This window comes from Phaenicophaeus curvirostris, chromosome 8, assembly GCF_032191515.1.
Source record: "Phaenicophaeus curvirostris isolate KB17595 chromosome 8, BPBGC_Pcur_1.0, whole genome shotgun sequence".
NCBI classification, from domain to species: Eukaryota; Metazoa; Chordata; class Aves; order Cuculiformes; family Cuculidae; genus Phaenicophaeus; species Phaenicophaeus curvirostris.
The window spans coordinates 28,498,371-28,523,915 of record NC_091399.1 but is presented as its reverse complement, the minus strand read 5'-3'; the positions used below and the strand labels follow the sequence as shown (position 1 = coordinate 28,523,915).

At 42.1% G+C, this 25,545-nt stretch overlaps 1 protein-coding gene across 2 annotated transcripts in view; it reads left to right on the top strand.

The window, feature by feature from the left end:
• The window catches only part of EIF2B3 (eukaryotic translation initiation factor 2B subunit gamma), a 104,292-nt gene that overhangs the window by 34,856 nt on the left and 43,891 nt on the right, over positions 1-25,545 (top strand). For both annotated transcript variants that reach the window (XM_069862972.1, XM_069862973.1), the window contains exon 6: positions 19,215-19,304. In XM_069862972.1, coding sequence (XP_069719073.1) covers positions 19,215-19,304 — 90 coding nt within the window. The remainder of the gene's footprint in view (positions 1-19,214; positions 19,305-25,545) is intronic.

Genomic DNA, 25,545 nt, shown 5'->3' with positions numbered 1-25,545 from the left:
AAACATTTAAATTTAGTGCTTTTATATTTTTTGTTTCTATAATAAACATGAACATACTATCAAAGCAGTTTGTGAGACGTTGACTTTCTATTTTAAAGAATATATTGCTGTTACTGACTTTAATACTGTTGCTTCCACAGGATTATATTGTATTTTTCTGCTGCCATGTTATTTTATTCATTAATTGCAGGGGGTTTGAAAGGAATGTACAACATATCCAGGTCCTATTTATAAGAGAAAGGTCAAGCCATGTCTTGACAGCCTGTGCAGGTAAGAAGTCATGAATTTGGAAAATTCACAAGGACTTCTATTGAATGTAACTATGGAAAGACTTATTGGCAACGGATTTAGTTTTACTGCAGGATTTTTGCCAGCATTACAGCATGTGTAAGACTAAAAGCAATGAGTGTGAGGCTCAGCTTTTGGTTACTAATTGTCAGTAAATGTATGTTGCATTGTTGTTAGTCATTTGTCTGTCTGTCTGTCTGCTGGGGTCTCAGACCAGCACTAAGCCTGTGATTCAGTTTTACTTTTTTGGAGGTTTCAAAGGAAGAAGAACTGACTGTATTGCTTGGAAACCCTCAAGTCCATGTGATTTAGTAAATGCAGTGCTCTGGATGAGTCATCAGGTTGGACAACACTGAAGTTGGATCTCATTGTTACTGTAAGCCAGGCTTCGGTCTTGAAAAGATGACAAACACTCTCTTCGTTTTAGAAAGATGTCTTAATATTTTAGTAGAGTTGCCACTGTGTATTTTCTAGCAACACTGTGAGTTTGTTCATTTTGCAGAGTTGATGGGAAGTGTAGCCGTCACTTGTGACGGTTGATCCAGATGTAACCTGTATGACCAAAAAACTCCCCAGAATGGTCAGGTTAGGGGCAAGACACAGAATGATCAATTATTTGCTTGTAACGTATAATTTCAGCCATGGTGTGTATTTGGGATATCTGCCTGTTGGAAACCTTAGAGTTTCACCTTGTGTCCGGTGATCTCGGAATGACCAGTATGTGATATAGGGGCACAGACTCCTCATTGTGCTGTTGGGATGGTACAGAGGGGAAAAAAAAAGCCAAGGGTCAGAGGAGTTATCCCGGCTTGTGCAAGTGCTGTCAGGCTCTCTCCTACCACATGTCCACCATGTGTTCCTCATCAGCGGGATGTGGAACTCCATGACGCAGAGCAGACTGGAATGCAGAGTTAGTTAACACCCGCCGTTGGGGAATTTATCAGCCAATGTGGAATATGGGGGGGAGGAAACAGCCTAGTTTAAAGCAAAGTAAGGGTGAAATGAGGCATATGACTGTTCCTCTTCAGTTAAAAGGTCTGATCCTGCTTGGGGCTGAGGTCCTGGATCCCAAGCCCAAACAAACCTCGTGATTCCCTTACTGTTCTCTTGGGTTTTTTTGCAGTGGGCTGGAGGGAAATACTCTTGGGATTTTTGCAAGGAACCATTCCTTTAGTCTATTCTAAGAAAGCTGGACTTTGAAGAGCCTCTCCATCATCCTGGTCATTGAGATCCCAAAACACTAATTTGCAGGGATGCACTGAAGGGATAACATCTCCATTAAAATTAGCTACACTTGGTATCAATTGAACTTGTAGTTGTGTAATATTTTTAGTGCCGATTTATTACATTTACTTCATGGCTACTGTGAACTCTAAACTGGGTGATTTACCATGATGTTTGGCACTGCCAAGAATATTGTGAAAGTCAGAACGGAAAGAGTCAGAATATACAAGCAGCAGGTTGAAGGTGTATGTGAGCCCGCAATCCTGATTGGGTTCACATTCTACTTTCCTTGCAGCAAATATGTATCTTTCAAAATGTTTCCATTCATTCTGAATACAATGCTGAATTCCCTCTTGAATAGCCTTGTGTGGTTCTCCCCAACCGGCATTGTGCTGGCAGTTTCTGGAATTACACAGGAAATGAAGAGCATAGCAAACTTTCCTTTCTCTTGCTAAGACATGCTCCCCGGGAGTTCTTCCAGTAGATCGAGTAAATAGCAGAGATCTGTTCCTAAGGGCAGCATATCCTCTACATTTCTGCTTTGAGAAATCCTGCTTTTCTCTGGCTTTAAATCCTTCCTTTCTTCATCAAATTTCTTGCACCATTTCCCTGGGTGGAGAAGATTAGACAGAGATTCCTTTCACAAGCAGTAAAACTTCTTATCCACGCATCTTAGAGGTTTCTTATAGGTCTCTCTCCTTCCTGAGCTACCAAATACGAAATACTGTGTTAGGAGTTGAGAGAAGGCGGCTGTTAGACCTTGATCTGTGAACTGGCAATGCAGAATGCTGTATCTTGCACAGTTACTCAGCCTAAGTATAACTGATACGTACCCGTGTATTGGCTGGCAGTAGTTGTTGGTATTGCTCGGGTCAATCATCTTGAAATCCCTTAATCTTTTAAAAAGGCACGTGGGGGGCAGTATTCATAATTGACGGTAGTGGAAGCTCAAGATTTTGAAAAATCTAGGTCAGTCAGTACAGAGAGGTTTGAAAAGGGAATAATTTGGGGCCTTCAGACAGAAAAGGACATTAATTAAACTCTGAGAGTTGGAAGCAAACCAGTAAGAAAGCGAGAAAAATTCAAGGTAAAGCTCAGCTTCTAGTTTTTCTGGATATAAATCCTCCAGCAGCTGGTGATGTTTGCTAGGGCACAAGAGACTGTCTTTCAGTATTCCCTTTGATTTTTTTTTTCCCCTGTTGCTTTATTATTCCCAAGGTGTAGCATTAAATATCATTTCAGAGGCCACATGTGTCCCTGACTTCTCTTCCCCATCTCTATGGTACATGTGTTCATACATGTGTGCATATATGTGTAATATATAGCTTTGTTTACTAATGTATATGTACAGCACTTGTAGAATTTGGTATTTATTTTTTTGTGCTTTTTTTTCCCCCCAAATGAGCTACAGTGTTTCTGAAAATACCTCTGAAATTCCCACTCCTGTGACTTTGAGCCTAAGCCAGGTAGAATAGTAATAACAGAATCGCGGCCAGCGGTGCCATAAATTTCAACTGAAGTATCGGGCAAGAAGGCTGCTTTCTGTTTGTACTGTTGTTAGAGATATTTATGCAGGGCAGGTCTTTCAGCAAGTGTGATTATTTTCAGAGAGGCCCTCTCTCCATTCTTGCATTAGAATGTGCTGGGGATGTGTGCGGGGAGCTGCACCTGACGAACAGCAGCCAGACACAAGGAATAAAATCCCTTGGGAATTAGAGTCCTCTTTATAGCCATTTTTCACTTCTAAGGCCACTTGAAAAATATTGTTCTTCAGGTAGATCTCCTTCCTAGATCCCTGGTTTAGCATTTGTGTGCCTGCTATTTTCCCAGACCAAGGAGCTGATGAAGACTTAAGCTTTTCAAGTAGGAAAGTATGCAAGCACATATTTTGCAGCACCAGACGCTATTGAAAGAATAATGGACCCTTCCCACATTCAACCCCATTCTTCTCGCACTCTCTCCCAGACCTCTGGAGCCACTGTGTAGCAAATGATTACATTCTGTTTCTCTTCCGTAACTCTTCCTAAAAAAAAAAATGTTAATTGAGATGTTGATTTATACAATTTAGATTCTTTTGTTAAGTCAGTGTAGTTAAAAGTACCCTCTGGCTATTGAGGGGATAGATCGGTGAGACAAATTAGTGCTTGCTGGTATGGTTTTTTTCTGTGTCTTGCCCTTTGAGAAAATAGTGTATATTACAGATTTAAGGAATATGCCTTTTGCTTGTGTTTGTGTTGGACGTACCCCATGATAGCTCTAGAAAGTAAGATTCTGGGTGTTTTCTGATTTATGTTATTATATGAAGGAAGCAACCTGAAAAAAAAAGTAGACTTTGGCAGGTTTTTGCTATGTCCTTGATGTTTGTCAGCTGAAAAGAAGGGGTTATGATACCAGGGTTGTTATAGAGATTCCAGGCTTTCATACATGACAGGGATAACCTCATCCCTGGGGTAAAAAATGACTTCTTACGTCCTGGACAGCTGTTGACTTAAAGAGTTTGCAGAAACGTTGTCTGACGTTACTTCTCAGTAATCTGTTCTTGTCATTGGAGAAAAATAGAACTGTTAATCTGTGTGATTGTCATAGAGAACCATTAAAATAAGCAACCTGCGTGTTTACAGAGGAAGAGTTCTCTTGTTCTACTGGTGATCTGGTGCAGGGGAGGGTAGAATTTAATGTGTGAATGGATGTGCTATCACCTGTTTGCATTAAGAATGTTTTGTAATTAATATACAAGGAGATCTCATTTCTCTACTTGGCTTTGTGGCCTTGGGAAGTCCACTTAGTGTTTGTCTCTCATTCTTTCTCTGCTTTTTAAAACGAAATATTACTTTCCTGTCTTGCAGGGGCATAACTCATGAATGTTTACATCAGGACTGTAAATGTAAAATGCTGCTCTGAGTACAGGGCATTAACTGTTGGCTTTCCTACATTTAGAATTGGAATAGTACTCGTTAAAACGACCTGCAGGAAGCAGCTGATGTAACACGGCATACAGCATGAGCTACAGCTCATATTTAAACCTAGATTTTCAGTTTCAGCACTTGCATTTCTGTATGTTGGACCCTAGTAGTATTTAAATGCAGTATTGTATAGTTTATTGTGTCTTACATTGTCATGCGTTGCTATTCTTATCACTCCTCTGTCTCTAATTTCCTTTCAGTGTACGTTTTCCAGTTTCTCATTCAAAAGCTCTGGATGTACAGTGAAAAATGAAATATGTTTTCTTTTGCATTAACAAGCCACTAGTCCTGAGTGTACAAGATCAAATTTGTAGATAGCTGAGCATGAACTGGTTTTACTAACGCTGGTTTGAGTCTGGCACAGCTCGGAGCAGTGCACCTGGGCTAACAAGCGAGGGCTGGCTTGGCAGCAGTGTAGCTGGGCAGGCAGAGTAGCTCTGAGCTTGGGGCACGCCGTGAAGGTACCAAAAGGACTTGATAGGAGCCAGTTCTGGTGCAGAAACATTACATCGTCTGGGCTTTCTCACATCCGTATTACTCTGGATGAAGGAGAGAAAGTAGTGTTTTACATTTCTTAATCCTTGCATTTCTTTGCTGCTTTCCACTTCCAGTTCGGCCACCTGATGGCAGCTGTTAAATTCGGAGATAAGAATCGTGGGTTTATTACCCATATGTGCAACTTTTGTCAGAACTTTTGGTTTCAAGCAAGATACAAATATCCAACAAGAGTTCATCTTCTATAGTTCTTCAAGTAATGTACTTTTCAGAGTAGAAAAGTAATTCTCTTCAGAAAATGATCACTCCAAAGACTGCTTTCATTACTCCTAAACATTTTAGAAGCATAACAACAATTTCATAGAATCACCAGGTTGGAAAACACCCATCGGATCATCAAGTCCAACCATTCCTATCAAATACCAAACCATGTCCCTCAGCACCTTGTCCACCCGTCCCTTAAACCCCTCCAGGGAAGGTGACTCAACCCCCTCCCTGGGCAGCCTGTTCTAGTGCCCAATGACCCTTTCCGTGAAAATTTTTTTCCTAATTTCCGATGAGTGATCTGCTTTAAAAGATCCGAGTTGATTTGGGCTGCTGTGTGCAATCTGCTTCTTTGCTTACTTCATTCAAATTTTGTGCATTAAGTGTTAATGTTTTCTGAATGACGAGTTCTGGTAGTGAAACAAGGTGATATTGCTGTGCTAAATAGTGGCCCCCTAAAGGTCATGTGGGTAAGTAAAGATGTAGTGAACGTGTAGATCAGGGAAGCCACAAACAGCAGAAATGCCCCAAACCAGAGCTGAAGCACAGCTGAGTAGCGTGCTGCAAAGAAATCTGTTGCTTCACTTGTTCCTTCGTTTCTGTGTTTTGAAGCCATGACTGATTGATTCACCATCTTCAAGGCAGTGGATTCCAAGGAGATGAACTTCTGTCTCTGGAAAAAGTGTTTAGTTCCAAGCATGAGACTTCAAGTGACAGAAGCAGAGTGCAGTACAATAATGTAAAGGTTAGTTTTGTTTGATGCTCTTTCCGGCCACTGCCTTCATGATTTTCCTAAAGGAATTGAGTCCCCTGTGGAGGTGACTCTCAGGTTCTATTGAGGACTTCTGAAAGGCTTCAGTCTCTTACCTGCCACATGCCCGTGTCACTACTGCTGATTTCAGCTCCTCCTACGATGACAATAAGAAACCTGGCTCTAGGTGTTCATTCACGTCTCAATGGAAGTATCTCAGATATCTTAGGATACTCCTGTTTCCTAAGGTTTGTAGATATCCTGACGTGTAGCTGCTGAGTGGTTTTCATCATGGGTTGGTGCCTGAAAAGTCAGTGTGGTGAAGAGGTGAAGGTTGAACAGAGCTGCTCAGCACATCAGCAGCTGAAATGAGTGGGGATTACGGGAAGTTTTGCTATGCTGTAGTGGTCTGAGGTCACAGCTGGTCATGTGGAGGAGAGTAAAGGCCAACTGTAGTGCATGCAGGTGAAAGATGTTGAGGGCAAATCTTTGTGAAGGCTGATCTGATTTCTAAATGGAAGTTTGTTAGTCTAAAATGTTGATCCCTGCTCGCTGCAGGCTGGGTAGAGCCGCAACTGTGGAGAATTATGTGAAGTTACAGGGAGGAGAGAGAAATCTGCTGATCTTCAGAAGCGTTCCTTGCAGGTAGGCTCTGTCTTGAACTTGCATGCTATCTCCAGACATGGATAATAGCCTCTTACTTACACTCTCAGCCAAATATTTATTCCCCAAATTCTGTTATCTCTTGGCTTTTAAATCTAACACAAAGAAGGACAACCAGAGGAAGTTTGTACTAGTTTGGATCAAAATACAGTGAAAAAAGTGTATGAGAACCCATTCTTAATAGTCCTATTTGTTACCTTAGGCAAAAATGTCACCCTTGCTGCCTGTGTTTGTGTCCTGAAGATGATCCTGCCTCACATCTGTGACTAACTGATTTTGTCATCTGGTTGAATAATGAGACCCAAAAGTTGAAATCAGCAGTTATCAAAAAGTAAAAAGCAAATGCTCTTCTGTTACTTGATCATTTTGTGCTTGCTTTACTTAGCTGAGATTTTCACCAATTACGCTTTTTATGATTTCTGAGTATTGTTTATTAAAGCAGTTATTTTGTTGCTGAATGACAGCGTATTTTTACAGCCTGCTGTCACTTCTAGCTTTCACAGAATCACAGAATAACCAGGTTGGAAGAGACCCACCAGATCATCGAGTCCAACCGTTCCCATCAAACACTAAAAAACTTTGTTTCAAAAGGAGAGGTGATTCTCCTTGCCAGAAGTAGAACTGTTGTGCTGTGGGGTTTGCACTTCCAGGAATTCCTTCAGGGCTTCAGTTGGTGTTTGGTTATTGGATGATTTGCAAGAATATATGATCCACTCAATCCAGTCACGTTTTTAATTGAAAACATGCATAGTTTTGTACATTTAAAAAAGTATCATTTGCATGTAAAGAAGAGCCCAGTTAAGTGTGTTTGAGAATTCTTACCTGCACCTGGGCATAGAAAAAGTTTTGTAAATTATTTAGTGTGTATCCATTATGTATTTGTTTCTTTTTTATCAATGCACATCAGAGGTCCAAATACAAGTAAAGCATGTGCTGTGCTGGCTAATTAAATCAATGCCTCTGTGGAACGACTTCATTTCTGGAATTACTCTTGTAAATCTGAGATGTAAACAAAAACCTAGTTATTTTTATATCATTTCCCTTTGCCTCATGTACGTGATTCTGGAATTTGGAGAGGTATATGTTTATGCCTCTTTTTACAGCAGAATATTTGCGTTGCTGAAATTTTATTGAGGCATAATTCCTGGTTTCCTTAAAGCTGAGCAAGGAAACACACATTCATTTGAGTTGCTGTGAAAGGCTGTTCATTTTAAAGCTGTCGAGGTAGCACATTGTCCTCAAGAGTTTCTTCTTTAAGAGCTGTTTGCTGCTTTTGTAGAAAAGGCTGAACCAGGGAAAGTAAATTGGGAGCTTTTCCTGAAAGAAGGATGTACAAAGAACAGCATTTAGGCCATGGGATCTTGCTGTTCTCCTCCTGCTCCTGCCTGCCTGGGGATGAGGCAGGCACCACTGCGTTTTATTCTGTTTCATTGCAGCTGCATGCTGAGATGAGCAGTCTCCAGAGGCTCCATTTAGCTGAGGCTGGCTTTAGTTTGCTCTTTCTGGGTTGGTTTATAGCTTCCTCGTAGGCCATGAGCTCATTGTGCTGGTTCCTTTAAAATGTAGAATGTAAAGATAGTAGCTGTCTTAAGAGTTTTAGAGTCTAAATGGACTGCACGATTATGGATGTGGCCCTTGATCCCATTAAACGTGAAATTCTAGCTCTTCAGAAGAAACCTGTTTTCTGGTGAATTCCAATATACAATGGTTTGGGTTGGAAGGCACCTCAAAGCCCATCGCGTTCCACCCCTCCTGCCACCAGCCCAGGCTGCCCAAGGCCTCATCCAGCCTGGCCTTGAACACCTCCAGGGATGGGGCAGCCACAGCTTCCCTGGGCAACCTGGACCAGTTCCTCACCGCCCTCATCATGAAGAATTTCTTCCTAATATAATAATAAAATCTACTATTTGTGAGCGGTACTGTATTCACGCTGTTCCGTGGTGTGAATAATCAGACCCACTTCGTCTGCTGAAGTGCAAAAACTCCCTTTTATTTTTAATAGCAAATTATTTTGAAGGCAGAGCCCAGAAGCGTGGGATTTTTAGACGTAAACCAGTCTTTTAAGGCTTCCTGTTCATTCTGGTTGTGCTTATTGTTTCTTGCCTCTCTCTGCTTTTTTTAAAACTGTTCTCTGCAAAAGCAACGATTGTAGACTTGGTGCTTTTTTATATTACTAATATAGTCTAGAGGGTTAGCACAGGTCTTCATAGTTACAGATTGTTTCTAAATCTTTTTTTCTTTATAAACTAAGGGCAGGACTGAACACGAAATCTCTGTTATTGTATTTGTGCTTTGTACTCATGTACTTGTTGACTGTTTTACAATCCAGTAACGTAGTAGCCACAGGCTAGGAAGCCTGCCCAGAAATCTGGCATATTTAATTAGTGCTAGTAAACAAGCAGAGTTTCAAATTTAATTTTTCCTTCTTTAATTCCTGTAAACCTCAAGTCATTTAAAACTTATTTTTGACACTAGTTTCGTTTATGCAGTTGGATAACACTGAAGCAGTCCACAACCACAGACGGAATAGTCCCAGCCTTCCTAGCAAGAAGGGAATAGAGGTCGTTTTGTTTTAGTAGTATTTGAGGTTGCCATAGAACTGTGTATGATAATCTTCAAGTCATCCACTACCCATTTTCTTTTTCTTCCTGTTAGGCTAAGAGTTTCAAGATGAGGAAATTGTCCTACCATGGGTTTAGTCTTGAAAAGGAGAAGGATTAGATTTGTTGCCATTCTCGGCTTTGTACAGAGAGGTGTTCTAAGAGCAAATCATGGAGGCATCCAAACTCTGTTACTTGCCATGGCCAGTTTATTGCTTCTAGGCTGTGATGTTTAACTCACTATCCCAGGTGGCAGAAGCCACACAGGCTGCTTGTCTTCGTTCTTGCTTTTCAATACCACCTTGTCATCAGAGGTGAAGCAGCTACTGTTGCTTCTGTTAGGGATCACTGAAGTCTAGATCAATGACGTTTCTCCTTTCTGTTGCATTGCTGAAGCCACACGGTCTCCAGACAAGTCGTGTGCTGATGTCTCCGTATCACAGCGATAAAATACTTGCTAATCTTGGCCAAAAACTGGACTTCGTAACTGAAGCTGAAACACTAAAAGTGTTTAAGTTTTGAAGATACACAGATGAGCAAGTGTCTTATCAGCTGTCCAGACAGCTTCTCCTTCAAGCATGTGTTGGTTTTTTGTTCTAAATGAGCAGTGACTATCTTACACTCATTATAAAGGCAGCTCCCACCTACAGATTGAAGTGAGTTATCACGTGCTGGGCTGTGCAGAACAGCTCTTGTTGGTGTGAAGTTTCTCAGTCAGCAGTGACCATCCCAGGGACAGAAGGTAACCCACTGCTCAAAGTACTGTCTCATAGCACTGGTTTCACCAGGATTTTCTTCCCTTCTCTGCAATATTCTAATTGCTGTATTATCACTGTTGAAAAGGAGTGAAAATCCTCACGCCCAGCCTTAAGAAGCTCTTCAGGTCCTAGTAATCAGTGAAAGATGAGAAAGTTGTTTGGGCTTAATGCTGTAGTGCTCCAAATTGAGGTCTAAGCTCAGTTTCATACCGTAATGTAAGGCAGCAACTTCTGTTATAGCTATTAACAAATCTGGAGATTTAAAATCATGAGTAATCTGGTCTAACCAGAAACTAATCGAGTGTGGTTGTAACCACTGTAATTACTCGTTTAAAAAAAGCAGATTTGGATTTTAGGTGGATGTTAAGCTATTCTTGTGGTAACAATAAATTTTTTCTGTGTCTTGTCTTTTTTTCCTATTCCCCTGCCCTGCCCCTCTGGTATTTACATTCATCGTCCCATGGTATTTCTAGGGTGTTTTACAAAACACCAGCTATCTACTAAAATTACTCACAAAGTTCATTGGGGTTGAAAAGGCGAGAGATGTCTGCAAGTGACTTCAGTCTGACCTTGGTTCTTTGGTTTTAAATTCCGTCATTCTACAAAAAGAATGCTACATTTGCTGGTGTTTAGGCCTTGTTTTAATGAAGTTCTTGCTTGATACTGTCAAAATATTAGCTGACAAATTAATCGTAGAATCATAGAATGCTGGGTGGGAAGGAACCTCAGGGATCATCTGGTCCAACCTTTTCAGGTGATGTGTAGTTTAAATGAGATGATAGTTTAAACTAGATGCGTTCTTTTAAACTAGAAAAGAATGCAAGTATCTATGTATTTCTCGTGTGATGTCCCTATCTGAGCTGAGATGTGAATAGGTACAGCTTAAAACCTTGTCATGACTCAAAAGTGAGACAGAAGCGTAGGTTCCAGGGGGAAGTCAAAAGGATACACAGGTCAAAGCATCATCTGAGGAAGCTACAGACCCTTGAGGAGTAGGACCTAAGTGTCAATCACTTACAGATGAAGGAAATGAGCATTGCTGGGTTTACTGCAGAGGACATCCTACAGAGGCTGGATTTGGGTAGGTTTTCATGATTTGGAGTTTTTCCCGTCTTTGGATTAGAAGCTCGTGTCTTCTTGCTTTCTGGACTATAAGTGCTGGATGTAATCAGATGCTGCTTTGTCTAACACACACCATGTATTGCTCTCTTATTTCTTCTCTCCTCTCCCTCTTTTCTTCCTGCTACCCCTAATGACTTGTCATTGGACCCTTGTCAGGCTGTTTTCCAGTCCCATGAAATTAAACTGTTTTGAATGCAAATATCTTCTAAAGAAAGACTCATGAACATACACCTTCTGTCACCAGAGCACATTTGCTTGTTAAGTGAAGATCCTAGTAAAGAGATGTTAGTGATCGGGCATGGCCTGTGCACAGTAACAGGCTTAAAGAGGGATTTTTGATCTCAATAAACTCATGGTGCAGAAGTTGGTGGTTTTCATGAGGTACCTGGAAAGCTTCTCTCAACGGGAAATCCAAACATATGTGTGAGAGCTTTGGTTTGTCCTGCTTCTGGGTCCTGTGAAATAAAATGCCAGATTGAATGAGGCTTTGACAACCTGATCCAGTGGAAGGTGTCCTTGTCCGTGGCAGAGGGGCTGGAACTGGATGAGCTTTAGGGTCCCTTCCAACCCAAACCATTCTATAATGCGTATTTCCACTTTGTTTTTTCCACTTCTTCTTTTACTTAGAATTTAAGGTCAGGAGAGAAGGGGTTTCTTTTTGCCTGTGTACTTTAGTAGTCTGAAGGTATGTGATTACCTTGGATCCCAAAACCTTGCAGATCATGGATGTTATGTTCTAGCCACAAGTGACACCAACCTCACCAGTCTACGTCTGTGACGTAAAGAAATTGTGGCAGCCTTGCTGTGTTTAAGCCATATATTGCTAGTGACCTACAGCTTGCCATATATTGCTAGTGACCTACAGCTTGCCATATATTGCTAGTGACCTACAGCTTTGACCCAGTATTCAGTTACACCGTTTCCCATGCATTTACTGTAATTATTTTATTTAAGAAAATATATCATATGTCTGCTGCTTAGCCCTTTGGGAACTGGTGTAGGAGGGATCAGCAGGAGCTGCTGTTCTTCAGTAGCCTCTGCATAATTCTCCAGCTTCGGTTTTTTCTTAAAACTTTTTCTTCTTGTCATCCTTTCAGCCCTAGTGATTTTAGGGAACAATTACCTACTAAGGTGAATTGCCATGAAGCAAAATGAGCTGAAAATTGGAAATTATTAGGGTTGCCAGGTGCAGACTTTTAGTTCTTTCTCCTTCTTTAGCAAAGAAAGCATTTCCCAAAGCTTGATTAAATCTCTTAAATCACAGTTTAGTCCAGCATAAGAAAAATAAGCTCAAATACCAGATCTGAACCAAGTGACTAAGCCATGTCCTGTTGTGTTGGAATTGAATTGGTTATAGTGCACAATAATCTACTTTATTGTCATCCTGGACTTAACTGTAGCATAAGATGATTACATTGAATGTGTATAATAATAAGGCTTACACTTTGTATATACTGCTTTAAATATTTTGGCACGCCACAGAAAGAACCTTTACATGCAAGGCTTGATTAATCCTTTTCCTCTGTGTATAGAACAAGTAGCTGCCAGAGCTCAAGGGTAAAACCTATTAATAATGTCTCTGGCAGTCCCCGCCCTCCTTCGCAGTGTGTTCTCTTCTGTTCACACCAAACACCAGACTTATTATCATTTGGGTCTCTCTTTTGCTCTCCCAGTTTCTACAGAACAGTTGAGGTATTCTAGCAGACTCGAGTCTGGTATGGAAGTGTCTAGGGTAAAATATTTGCATTTTCTCTGTATTTTCAGTGGATGACAAGGAAAGAGAGAAAGGGGCAAGGGGGTTGTGGGGATCCCAGCCCTTGCATTATTTCCTACAGCTGTTAGCACTCACTATGGCAGAGAAGACCCTTAAAACCACCTTTAGGGAAGTGCTTTCCCCAGCAGCTGTGTCTGTTGTGCTCCTAGAGGGATGCACGTGCATCCAACAACGTGGCTGTGTACCTCCAGGGAGCACTCCTCGAACTTGGGGTGGGTGAGGAATCACTGCTGTTCTCATTTTTGTGGGGGGAAGCTGAAGCAGGATGAAGAAAAACATTTTATATAAGGTCATGGGATGAGTCGGCCGTGCAGCCATCAGCACCCTTGCTGTTCAGCGTCAAAGTCAAGAGGGATGTTAACGTTAAAACGTGGTGTTGGTGCCAAGTTAATGACCCTTTTCTACGGGAGGTCACACAGGCTTATTACAAACCATTACTGACCTTGAACAAATATTAATCCTGAGTCCTGACTGCTAACTGGTGCTTTTTATAGTAGAGAAAAAGATTTAGTTTTTGGCTTTCCAACGAAAGTTGATTCCTTTACCAAAAAGTTTTCAGCATGTTTTTGTCAGAAGTACATTCATAGTTTGTATTATACTCCCATGGGGATATTAATAATATAACACAACAAAGGGAAACGGCACACGGTGAAGGCTTTAAATGAAAAATATTTATTATTTGGAAGGCTTTTTAAGCAACTTAGGTCATTAGATCAATAAAACATTTTCCTTTGGAAACTACTTCCCATTGCTGATGCAATGGCTCTTCGGCAGCAGGAGCGGTGAGGATGGATGAGTGAGTGGGCAGTCACGCTGCGAACATGGTCTGTCTGCCCTTGCCAGGTCCTCAAGGGCTCGAAGTGCTTCACCCCCTCCTGTCTCTGTACATCAGGTTGGTACAAAACTGAAGGAAACAGAAGCCACGATCACCCATGGCACATTTTGTAAGATGCGTCGTAGCAGCCTACACCACCTGGAGATCTTGGGTGGTTGCTTTTCCATGCCCCTTCCTCCCCACAGCAGCTCTCACATCACCTCATTGCTCTCTACAACCACCTGAAAGGAGGTTGTGGAGAGGAGGGAGCTGGGCTCTTCTCCCAAGTGACAGGGGACAGGACAAGAGGGAATGGCCTCAAGCTCCACCAGGGGAGGTTTAGGCTGAACATTAGGAAAAAAATTTTCACAGAAAGAGTCATTGGGCACTGGAACAGGCTGCCCAGGGAGGGGATTGAGTCACCTTCCCTGGAGGTGTTTAAGGGACGGGTGGACGAGGCGCTGAGGGACATGGTTTAGTGTTTGATAGGAATGGTTGGACTCGATGATCTGGTGGGTCTTTTCCAACCTGGTGATTCTATGATTCCTTATAGCCAGAACTGAACCGGTCGTTCCACCCAAGAAGCAGCATCCTTTAAACTCTGCCCCCTCTCCAAAGCCGCTCGGAAGAGGGGTGCAGGGCAGTGCAGGGTGTCCTGGCCTGCGCCGCTACCGCTGCTGCGGTTCAGCCCGGAGGTGGCAGCATTTCACTGGTGGGCAGACACAGTGGGACATTCATCCATCCCACGGATCCTTTTGGCCAAAAGCACTGCATAAAAAAAAAAAAAAATCAAGGTCATAAGGTGTCTGGGATTTTTGAAGCGCCAGTGTAACAGTGGTCTTTTATTATTAGTGAGTTTACAGCCAAGAGCTGTCCCGTAAATGAGCAATGAGATTTAGGGATTTTTTTTTTCCTTTAAAAGTCGGAATGCTTGAGACATTAAAGGTGGTCTGGCGGCTTTTGCTGGGAGACGCCGTGTTGGTCTGTACACTGGCTTTATATGAGTGTGAGAGCCCACCTCCACGTGGATGGGGTCAGCAGCGTGTGCTCCTTCACTCAGGAATACAGCGTGTAGTGTGGAGGACAGGAAGAATGTGGTTGACTGTTTGGGTACATGGACTGTGAGCTACATGCAATTAATTAGAACATAAATGAGTGTGGAATGCGTAGTTTGCACTCAGCGTGATGTTATTTATTTACTTATTTTGGAGGGACGAGAAGGAAGATGAACTAGTACCCTGTAAGTCCATGGTGGGTGTAATTGAGATATCGGTTCAGGAGTCATATTAATAGCAGGTATGATTGGATATTTTTTGTGTTATTGCTCAGATTAGGACAGCCTCAGGTCTTTGAGCTTGTTTAAAGACCTTCATATTTTCCATCAACAGCTGTATGAAGTTAAAGGGAAAGAGGCCATGGGATTTCTCCTTCTCAGCTAGTTTGTTTGTGAGGTGGTGAGGTTAATGTGGCAATATCCCATGCTTAGTGGAGAGGCTTTTTGGCTTTAAGCATTGTGTGTGCTCCCCTCAGATTTATGATTTTGACCCCAGCCTGGCATTATCACACTGTCAGTGGGAGTGCAGGGCTGGTTTGAACCTCCAGCTCTTGGTGGTAATCTCTCTTAATTAGTTTACAGTTGAAACAATTGTCCATGTTTCTGCCTTGAAACAGGGGAAGTTTGCTCTATCAGTGCTTGATTTCCCCGAGGGAGGAAATCCTGAGAGGTTATCAGGGAGAAAAAAGCTCCAGGCTCCACTTTCAAAGCAATGCCACGTACGAAGCATGCATCAATCCTGTTAGTACTGCTTATTATTTCACAATGGCGTGTCAGGAATTACGGGCATAGACCTTTCTAAGGACTCTTGCAGACCTTTATGCACTCTCATCCCGCATGAGGACTTTGTGGAATTATGTGCTAATAAAAGCTAATTTTACACATTAAATTGCGTTCTTTGAAATTGCTCTATTAATTGCTGATCTTTCCTTGACTTCTCCACAGATCTCTCCGAGCCTCCTTGTTGTCAGCTTTCTGCCAGGGAGCCCTCCATGCCTGATCATTAGGGTTAAAATCTGCCATCACTTAACATAACACTTAGAGCTCACAACTGGGAGCAACCCCCTCCCTTGCATGGGAGCACAGACAATAATAGACACTATAGTGGCAGCGCCAATGGGAGTTTTACCATGTATTTTAATTACTTGTGCTTGATTACATTTGCTAGATTGAACCAAAGTTCATTTAGTAATTGGTACGATTCTTAGAGGGTTTACATTTGACATTCTTCACTCATTAAAGAACTCCAACAATGGCTGTTACAACTTTCATCTCTACAGTGACCCTCTCCGATATATATCCAGTCTTTTTCTTTTGATAAACCACCCAACCCGGCATTCATTAACACTTAACCATCTGCAGCCAGCCCCTCCTGGAACCTTCTCCCTTGCTTTGATGATATAATTAAAAGCCTTCTGTATTATCTCCCTCCAAGCGATAAGTCTAGGTGCGTCAGCTCTCGGCACATGCATTGTTTGTTATTCGATTCTTGATTCTCTCTGTATCAGCTGTTCCTCATGACGGGCTCATTTTTCATATGTTGTAAAGATTAGCTGATGGAGTGAGAGATCAGAGACATGAGAAGGGAGTGGGGCTTTCAATATTAGTAACCAGATGCTAATTTGAAATGGTGATGGAGTTCGCTGTTATCTGTTAGATTATTTGGCTCCTTCGCTTTTACCCGAAGATAAACTGGTTTGAGCACTAGTCAATGAAAATTAACATCATCTTTAGTGGCTTGCTATGATAGAATGCTCTTATCAGTCTGGTTTAGCGTGGCTATTCTCTCCCTGAGCTTGATTTACAGAAATCGCAGCTTTGTTTATGCATGTGCCCAAACTTGCCTGTTTGACCTTTGAAGCTGTGATTATAATATTAATCTATGGGACTATTCTGTTGCAAATCACTTAGGTGGTCTGTATTTCAGAGGATTTTCATTGTGGGACCTCCCTCGTGTCCAGCATGATGTTCCATCTTTGTTAGTATATTCTACATTGAATCTAACTCAGAAAGGCATTTCAGTACATCTTGTCTGGCTGGTTTTTGTGGGGTTTTTTTTGCGTGTGATGGAGCACTGTGCTATTGCCTGTCCACTTGCACTGGTTTTTGTATAACTTCATAACAAAACTACTTAGCTACAGAAAAAATCTTGTTACAATTCTTGCATGGGGCTACAAACTTCAGCCTGCAAATCCTCAGTACCCTGCAGTGTAGCTAAATGGTGTTATTCCAGTTTGCAGGTGGGGGAACTGGATGTGTGAAAGCTGCACAGACACTGGCAGCAGCACCAGTGTTTATTGAGGAGTCTCTGTTGTACTTTCTTCTGCTTGATGTCCAGCCTTCCCTTGCCTTGCATTTAAGGGGGTTGTGATTTTGAATAGGGAGGGAAGAACTTGGCATTCTGGAACTAAAAAAACCTGTGTCCTGTTTGTTATCTTTATGTTAAGAATTGGGGGTTTTCCTCCTATTTTTCCCTCTCCTTCCCATGTTGCATCCACTTCTGGGTTTTTTTTGATGTTTCTTCCCTTGTTCCATTGTTTTGTTCATTTCCCCAGCTTTCATCCCTGCTCCATTTCTTTCTGTCTCTCTCACCCATTTCAATAAACTACTATATTTGTTATATAAATACAAGGAAGCCCATTTTCTCAGAGAAGATAGGAAAATTCTCCTCATAAATCCACAAAATATAGAAACCATCCTCAGGATGCAGAGCAGGAGGGTGTATGCTGACTTCTAACTGCAAAACCTCATTAAAATGAGTGGATTCCCTATCCTCTTTGCATAAGGAACATTGCTATTTGGGCTGACTTCCACAGCAACATCTGGGCCACTGATAACATCAGTACTGGAACATTGCTAGGTGAGCTCATGTTTTGTTAATGAAGTAATCTGCTGAAAGTGCATATATCATTTTTTTAGTGATACATACTTTGCGGTGAAGTGTCGTACTACTATTCTAGGAGCTTTGCTTTGCAAATGGGACTTAATAACATGCTTAGCTGGAATTGAATGGCATCCTTGGGAAATGCAACCTGAATGACAACATTTTGAGACTTAAATACTTTGGTAGTTCAACGCATTAGTTGATAAATGCACTGAAAAGTGGCTTGCTAGAACACCTGATATTCTTGGTAGCTTCAATGTAATTAAATACTTGGTGTGCTAGTATTGGTTTACTACATATACATCTCTATATAAGCTCAAGTTGTGAGTAAACGCTCTGCTGAGCTAATTAAATAATAAAAGTGATCATGATGACAAACATCTGATTTCAGCTTGTTCTGGAATAAGTGAACAAAGGTTGGATGAGATATACTGGTAAGATATGTTCATTCAAACTTCATTATGAAATCCAGTCATCAGAGGAGGAAAAATGAAAATACAAACGATTCCAGGTGTGGACAGAAATTTCTGTCTTGAATTCCTGCCTTGCCTATGGACTGTGAGTGCAGTTACAGAGCTCTCAAACAGTCCAGTGTAGTCCCTGGCTGTTGTTGTATGTTGTCATTTTTAATTTGCAAGATAAATATCCTTGTGGCTTTTCTGTCCTGAGAACTCATGGCAAGTGTTCAGACAGCTGAAACACACTTACATGAGGCTACAGGTGTGTGGAGGGGAAAGTAATATTGGCATAAAACATCTAGCTGCTTTGAGACAAGTTCCAAAAAGGTTTTCCACTAAGAGCAGAGAATTCATAGAGAGAAGTAATAGAAGTAATTGATGAGTCTTTCTGATTTAAAACTTTGTTCTTAAAATATTGAAGCTACTGGAGATGTCTGAGTTTCTGAAATATTAACCTGCCACTGGTCTGAAAGCAGAGACTTCCCTGGTTGTCATTGTTTGGCTAATGAGGTGAGGAGTTCTACCAATCTTTTCCATCTTGCTTGGCAGGGTAGGCAAACACTTTGTAATTGAGCTGCGGCAGTCAGTTGTAATAGGTAGTGTAGGAAAGGTGAGCAGACCCCATCTCCTTCCCATATTCCCCTCCAGGAAGTGCTAGAAAAAATACAGTAGAGTTGTTGTTTTTGCTAGCAGAACATGCACAGCCTTGCATATTAAGGCAGGCATTTAGCCAGAAGCTTTGAATTATTGTACCCTGACATTACCCACTGTAACTTTTAGCACTCTGGGCCCATTACTTTGGCTTCCTGCCCAGTAATGTGCAATTTCCACTTACATAAGAAGATGTAGCAGGAGTAATGATTCCTTGGAGGAGGTGTTTTCTTTCGCAGCAAATCAGCCCAGGGCCAGCAGGTGTAAGTTTATAGAAACACTCCAATAATGGCAGCCGGCACTGTTCTCCTTGGTTAATCCAGCAGAAGATGGAGAGGAACAGATCTGCCTTTACACGCTTTTCACTATCCTCTGTCTTTATTGCAAAGTCAAGCTCTTGTAAGTGGTCATGCAAAGCTACATGACTTTCCTTTTCTTTTTACTTTTCCAGGCACCCCAGAATGCACATCAGAACAGGGCTGATGGATGCCCATCTCTACTGTCTGAAGAAATACGTGGTAGACTTCCTTGTAGAAAACAGGTAAGAAACCAGGCAACACACCTGCAAGTGTTTGCATTGACATATGGTTTTTACCAGAGCTTTTAAAAGAAGATTTGTTTCATTAAACCGGTTAGCATAAAACAGAAATTTAGAAGAAACCACTTTCAGGGAATGTTTTAACTACACTAAAAAGGATGCCAAGCGTTATGGCTGAGTTTCTTATTCAGGCCTTTTAAAATTATATGTAGTAACAGCATAAGTGAAAGCTAAAGTTTTTGCCTCTTTTCTGCATGCCTTGTTTTCCAAATGTATCTGTGCTTTTTGGCTGCTCATTTCACCAGGGCTGCCCCATTGTTAGGGCTGTGAATACATTTCTGACCTTTGATTTCCCCCACCACAGTCTGTTTTGGCCTTTGCAACCACCTTTTCTCTTCCCCTTCACATCCACCACCACTGCAGGTGGGCTATCTCTGTAGCATCCCATGTTTTTAGCTTGTGATGTTCCTCTGTCAAAACTCTGAGACCACCCACTGAGAGTAAGAAAAACATCCATTTATGGAAGCGGAGAAGGATGTTAGCTATAATATTTCATAAAACAGACCAAAAAAAACCCTGTTTATCTTTTAAAAAACAAACAAATGAGCAACCACCCTCACAGTAAGAAGTTCAGTTTTGGAATGTTGTCCTGTGCCTAGAATTTTTGTAGCACTCTCATGCCCGTTAGTTATATTGAATGCTTACTGAGTTCTCAACAGTTTTTCTCCCCTTTTAAGTAAGATTAAAGATAAAGAGGCTGACTAAGTGTCGTGTTCGTAGTGTTTTTTCTGAGCAGATAAACTGACATGTGAAAAAACATTGGGACGGTTATTTGTGGTAGTCAGGATTATATACAAATCTGGTGATGCAGCTGGGTATTTGATGGAAGGAGCTCTCCCAGAATAAGGTCTGTGAGTGAGTTAAAATTAAGTGGAAAATCTGTGTTAACCCCTAGGGCAATTTCTTACCATGCGTAAGAATAAAGCTTATCCGATACATTGACTGGCACATGGGGGCATTGTACAAGTCATTTCCCATTTGTGTATGGGAACATGTCTGAAAGGTGAGAGAGCTTTGGGAACAGCACATGCTTTTTTTCAGTGTATTTTAGAGAGTCGGTGATGGTTTGGACTTACTGTATTTCCTGTGTAGCACAAAGCAGTGTTTACATCTTCTTTTGTCGCAATACAACAGGTAGGACTCAATTCTTGAAATCTGAGCCATCTGGTTTTGCTGGGATAAGACATCTCTGGAATATAAGACGTTTCACACATTGAGTTCTTTCTCCCTGGTATTTCGTGCTGGTTTGAATTTAGATCATTAGGTCTGTGGGACAAGGACGGTCTTTGTCAGACTATGCGGCAGCGCGTGACACAATGAGGCCTTTAAGTGTAAATAGTAGTAACTTCAAATTTCAAGGCTTTATGCTATTTCTATTGAAACTGGTGACATCTTCAGCTTTGTCAGGGGTGGGATTTTACTTTGTATTAACCAAAGCCAGTAGAGTGAACTCTTGCAGTTGCCCCCAAGTCCCCCTAGAACAAGTCAGCTGACTTTGCAATCACGACCAGCTGGTTCTTCGCTTTCTATAGAGAGATCATGCTCTGCCTTCACTGTTTTATGAAGCTGTGTTTCTTTTCTGTGACATTTCCATGACAAATACATAATTCCAGTAGCTACATGTTTCTTAAGATGGCAACATCTGGCTTACTGATAGCAGGTTGCTGCCTCGTTACCTGCTGCCTCGTTCTCTTCATTACACACGAGCTGCTCGCTCAGTCACTTGAGACAGAGAGTCAATTGCAGATAATGTGCTTAACTGGCAAATCTGGGGAATACAACTTTTGCTGTGAGGAGTAAATTGGGCTTTCAGGCTCCTGGCATCAGTGGGCTTTTGCAGCTCATTTTTCTTCTCTGAGGAAGGGGAGGACAGTGCATTCCCAAAGATCTTTCCATGTTTGGCAGCAATCTGCCAGGACTTCTGAAAGACTCTGTGGAATATTTTTGCCTCAAAAGTACTGACATGTACATAATTGTTTGGGTTTAAGGATTCTTTTTAATACTTTGTTTTTTAGTCTGGAGAGAACCTACAGTAAGGTTTTGCCTCTCTGCAATTCCACACCAGGACTGGAGAAGCTCAGATGCCTTGTTTAAGTTGTGCGTGTTTAAAACTAACAGCAGGGACTGAAGTGAACAGTGAAGCTCTTGTACGGTGCCAGGAAGTACTGACACAGTGTGCTTCCTCAATATTACAATATTTACATTGTGTTAATGTTTTAACAGTGGGGTTTGATGGCAGGCAGAACACCTTTTTTTCATTGTTTGTAGCTCAGTGAAGCAGTTACATTTTTTTTCCAAATTTTATTTTGACATGCAAAAGCAGAAAGGATGTTGCCCAGCAGTAAAAACTGTAGATCCTGTGAGTGGCTGTAGCTCACCCTTTTGCAGAGTATAATTATGATTACTTCCAGGTTATGGAGCTACATGAAACCTAATGTGGTTATGGATGTGGGATCTGTTGCTCCAAATAGGATAAAAGCCCAGTGTCATTCCAGATTAGCTGCAAAGGTCTGGTTAAGATGGCAAGAACAAGCTCTGCCACCCTGAATAAATTCTGTGTATTGCTGCACCTGTACGAGTGAATTGCATTCCTCCACTTTGTTCAGATTCATGTATGCATTGTATGCAAAATTAAAAATCACTAGCAATTAATGTGAGAACAGGAATAAAAAGAAGGTGAAATGGCAAAATCTTTGTTTTGTCCAAGTATATGAATCTTGCTTTAAGATTTGGGACAACTTTGTGATACAACACCTCAAAAAAAGGCTGAATTTAATTATCATGACTCCATAATGGAGTCACAATACTAAGGTTTTGTCATCGGCTCAGCATTGTCTTGCTCTGTGGTACTGAACAGATCCCTTAATTTTTCTGTGCACTTGTTCCTCTTTTGGTGGGATTGTTTGGAGAAAAATCACTATTTGTTCGGCAGCAGTGACATTCTACTATGATTCTATGTTAAGAAAGCTCAAAAATGCTCTTTGGAAGTCTGTAACTCAGTTTGTAGCCCTTTAATACATTTTTATGAACTATTTTAAAAAGACTGAATAATAGATTCTCCTGCCTGAAGTTTTATTGCACTATAGAAAACCAAACAAGTTCTGGAGTTTTAAAAGCGAAGATCACTGTGCCTTTGAATAAAAGGTAGAGGAAATGATCTGTTTAGTAGAACCCCCTCAAATATGTACAGCCAGACAAAAATAAAAAATATCACGCCCCTAATGTTGTTTGAACCTGGCGAAATTTATTTTTCAGGGAGTTAAGCTGCTCTCTCTTTCCTCTCCTAGGAGGGAAAAAATGCATTTTGGCAGTTAAAATCCCCGTCTCCATTTCTCTCTCACGTACTAATTCAACGCTGGGTCCTAGCGAAATTGCCTCTTCGAGGGCACAACAGTCCTGCCTTGTCGGAATCTACCAAGGTCAAATGCTTGGGGTTCCACAGTGACTTGGGGAACAGCTGAAGAAAGTCTTGCCCCTAGCAGTTTGTTATATCCCACAGCTGGAAATTGCTCCTTCCCTCCACACTTCTGCGTCACTGGGGCAGGATGATCATCCGAGTGCTCCTTGCTTAGCTCCGGGATGGATTCAGCCTGCGTGGGCTGAGCAGTGTGTGCTGGCAGCTTCTGCCCTGGCTGCAAGGAGGAGTAATCAGAGCTCTGCCCTGGGACAGACACCTTCACCCCTGCATCCACTGTGGACACCCAGCAGTGATGTCTTCTGGGTCTGTTCCTGCTAGACTCACAAGAGGTCATGGACCGTACCTTGCTATCGACCGCATTTATCCTGTCTGAACAGGGGCTGTGACCTCAGTGTGAGCAAGAAGCAGCTTGTTTGGGCTGAATTTTCTGCTGGTCCCTGGAGTTCTTCTCTGCAGAGACCTTTGGTTCTTCCTTTCTGCATTGATGAAACAGGAGTTGCTGATGTTGGTCTTGGCTGGGTAGTTGTACCAAGTCCACCGGACTGTATCGCGTCTTTGCACAGAGCCAGTGTGAGGGGTAAGGTCGGTTAAAAGTCTGATCTCCTGGTACTCAGGCAAGAGCTTTTCTTTCCTAAACATTTCCTTTTATCAGAATAAAGCTAACCTGAGGATCTTGTAGGTGGTGCGCTTTGTGGCGTGGGGAAGACCGGCGAGCGCAGGCTGCGTGTTGCAGGAGCTGCTCTGCCAGCACAGGGATAGTTGAAGGTGAACACCTGCACCACAAGATGAACTGCACAATATTACTTTTCTTAAAGCAATCATTACACGAGCTGAGCCAGCAGGCGAGACAGGAGCAGAGGCTGTAGCTGGCTGGGGGCACAGCTCCACCCCACAGCTGGCGAGCCTCACACCCCTGGGGCCCTGGGGTGGCAGCCAGCACAGTAGCCAGTCCCTTTTTTGGCACTCTCCTGAGTGCTGAGTTGGAATCCTGCCTCACTGCTGCATTCAGGGCAGATGGAAGAAGAGAGTCCTTATTCCCTGTGAACTTCATGTGTAGCAGAGGGCAGGATCTAAGCCTGTGCTCTGTGAGCCCGGCGTGTTGCACAGGCATGCACTGATATTTCTTTGCTGTGTGCTGACAGTTTGCTTCCTAACAATCCCAGCAAAGCTGCTAGCAGAAGGAATTTGATCAAAGTGAAATTGCATGGTAGTTTGTGTTCTGTTTTTCCAGAATATTTCTAAAGCCCTGGCCTGCTGAAACAAGACACCTGACTTGGGGGAGGGGGAGGAGGAAGATAGATATAAAGCAACCCCTTCCCCTGTAAAGTTTTAACATGGAATAATCAAATTTGCTTGGAAATGTAGGTGTTGAAGGTGCGTGTGGCTCTGTATATCCTGTGTATAAGCTTAAAAGCATGTGTAATTAGTAGGCATTTATAATATAGATGTACATGAATGGCATTGTACCTGCAGTCAGCTGCGCAGGTACAGATGAACATTTGTTACGTGTGTAAGGATTTCTCTCTGCTCACAGCTGCAACCTGTAGACATGTGGAGGCTGCCGTTTTCTCCTCTCATTGAGGCTCTGGAGCGAGTCCAGAGAAGAGCAACGAAGCTGGTGAGGGGGCTGGAGAACAGGCCTTATGAGGAACAGCTGAGAGAGCTGGGGGTGTTTAGGCTGGAGAAGAGGAGGCTGAGGGGAGACCTCACTGCTCTCTACAACTACCTGAAAGGAGGTTGTGGAGAGGAGGGAGCTGGGCTCTTCTCCCAAGTGACAGGGGACAGGACAAGAGGGAATGGCCTCAAGCTCCGCCAGGGGAGGTTTAGGCTGGACGTTAGGAAAAAATTCTTTACAGAAAGGGTCATTGGGCACTGGAAAAGGCTGCCCAGGGAGGGGGTTGAATCCCCTTCCCTGGAGGTGTTTAAGGCACGGGTGGACGAGGTGCTGAGGGACATGGTTTAGTGTTTGATAGGAACGGTTGGACTCGATGATCTGGTGGGTCTTTTCCAACCTGGTTATTCTGTGATTCTGTGATTCTGTAGACGAGAGAATCCAATGCCAGATCAAGGCTACCTAGAACAAAGCAGTATGTGGCCCTACTTATTATCTCGCAAAAATTGCTTTTGTCGAGGTTCGTCAGTGCATGAGCTTGTTACGAATATGCTAATCAAACCTTTGGTACAGGTTGAGTACCCAAAAATATAAGATAAATACTTTCTGTTTGGATTCTTGGTGTTCATCAGTGATACTATAATGCTCTGCGTACACTTCATTAACTGTCTTTCCAGCATCTCCATTAGTGAAGTAGCAGACTTGCACATTCTGAAAGGGAAGAATTAAAGCACATAAGAGCTGAAATTTGAATTGTCTTTGACTTTAGTCTGCCATTTTTCAGTCCTTAATGTTATACAGAGGGTTCTTAATGTTGAAAGAATCTTTTCCATTGATGATAGCTGTCACAGGGTGACAGTGATCAAATCAAAAGCACACAATCAGCAGAAACTTGCATAAATCAGATTTATGTTCTGCATTCAACAGCATCTGTAAACTCCTCTAACAGATTGGAATTTAAAAAAAAAATTAAAAATTAGTTCTTCAGGCATCATTCGTTTGCTTTAAATATTAGAAGTTCTTTTCTCTCGCAGCCCTCTGCCTTGTACACTTAACACACATGTTCTATGAAATGAGGCGGGCTTTCTTCTGCCTCATTACACAACCTTGATTCATCCCCAGGGCACAGTCCATCTTTACATGGGGTGAAGAAG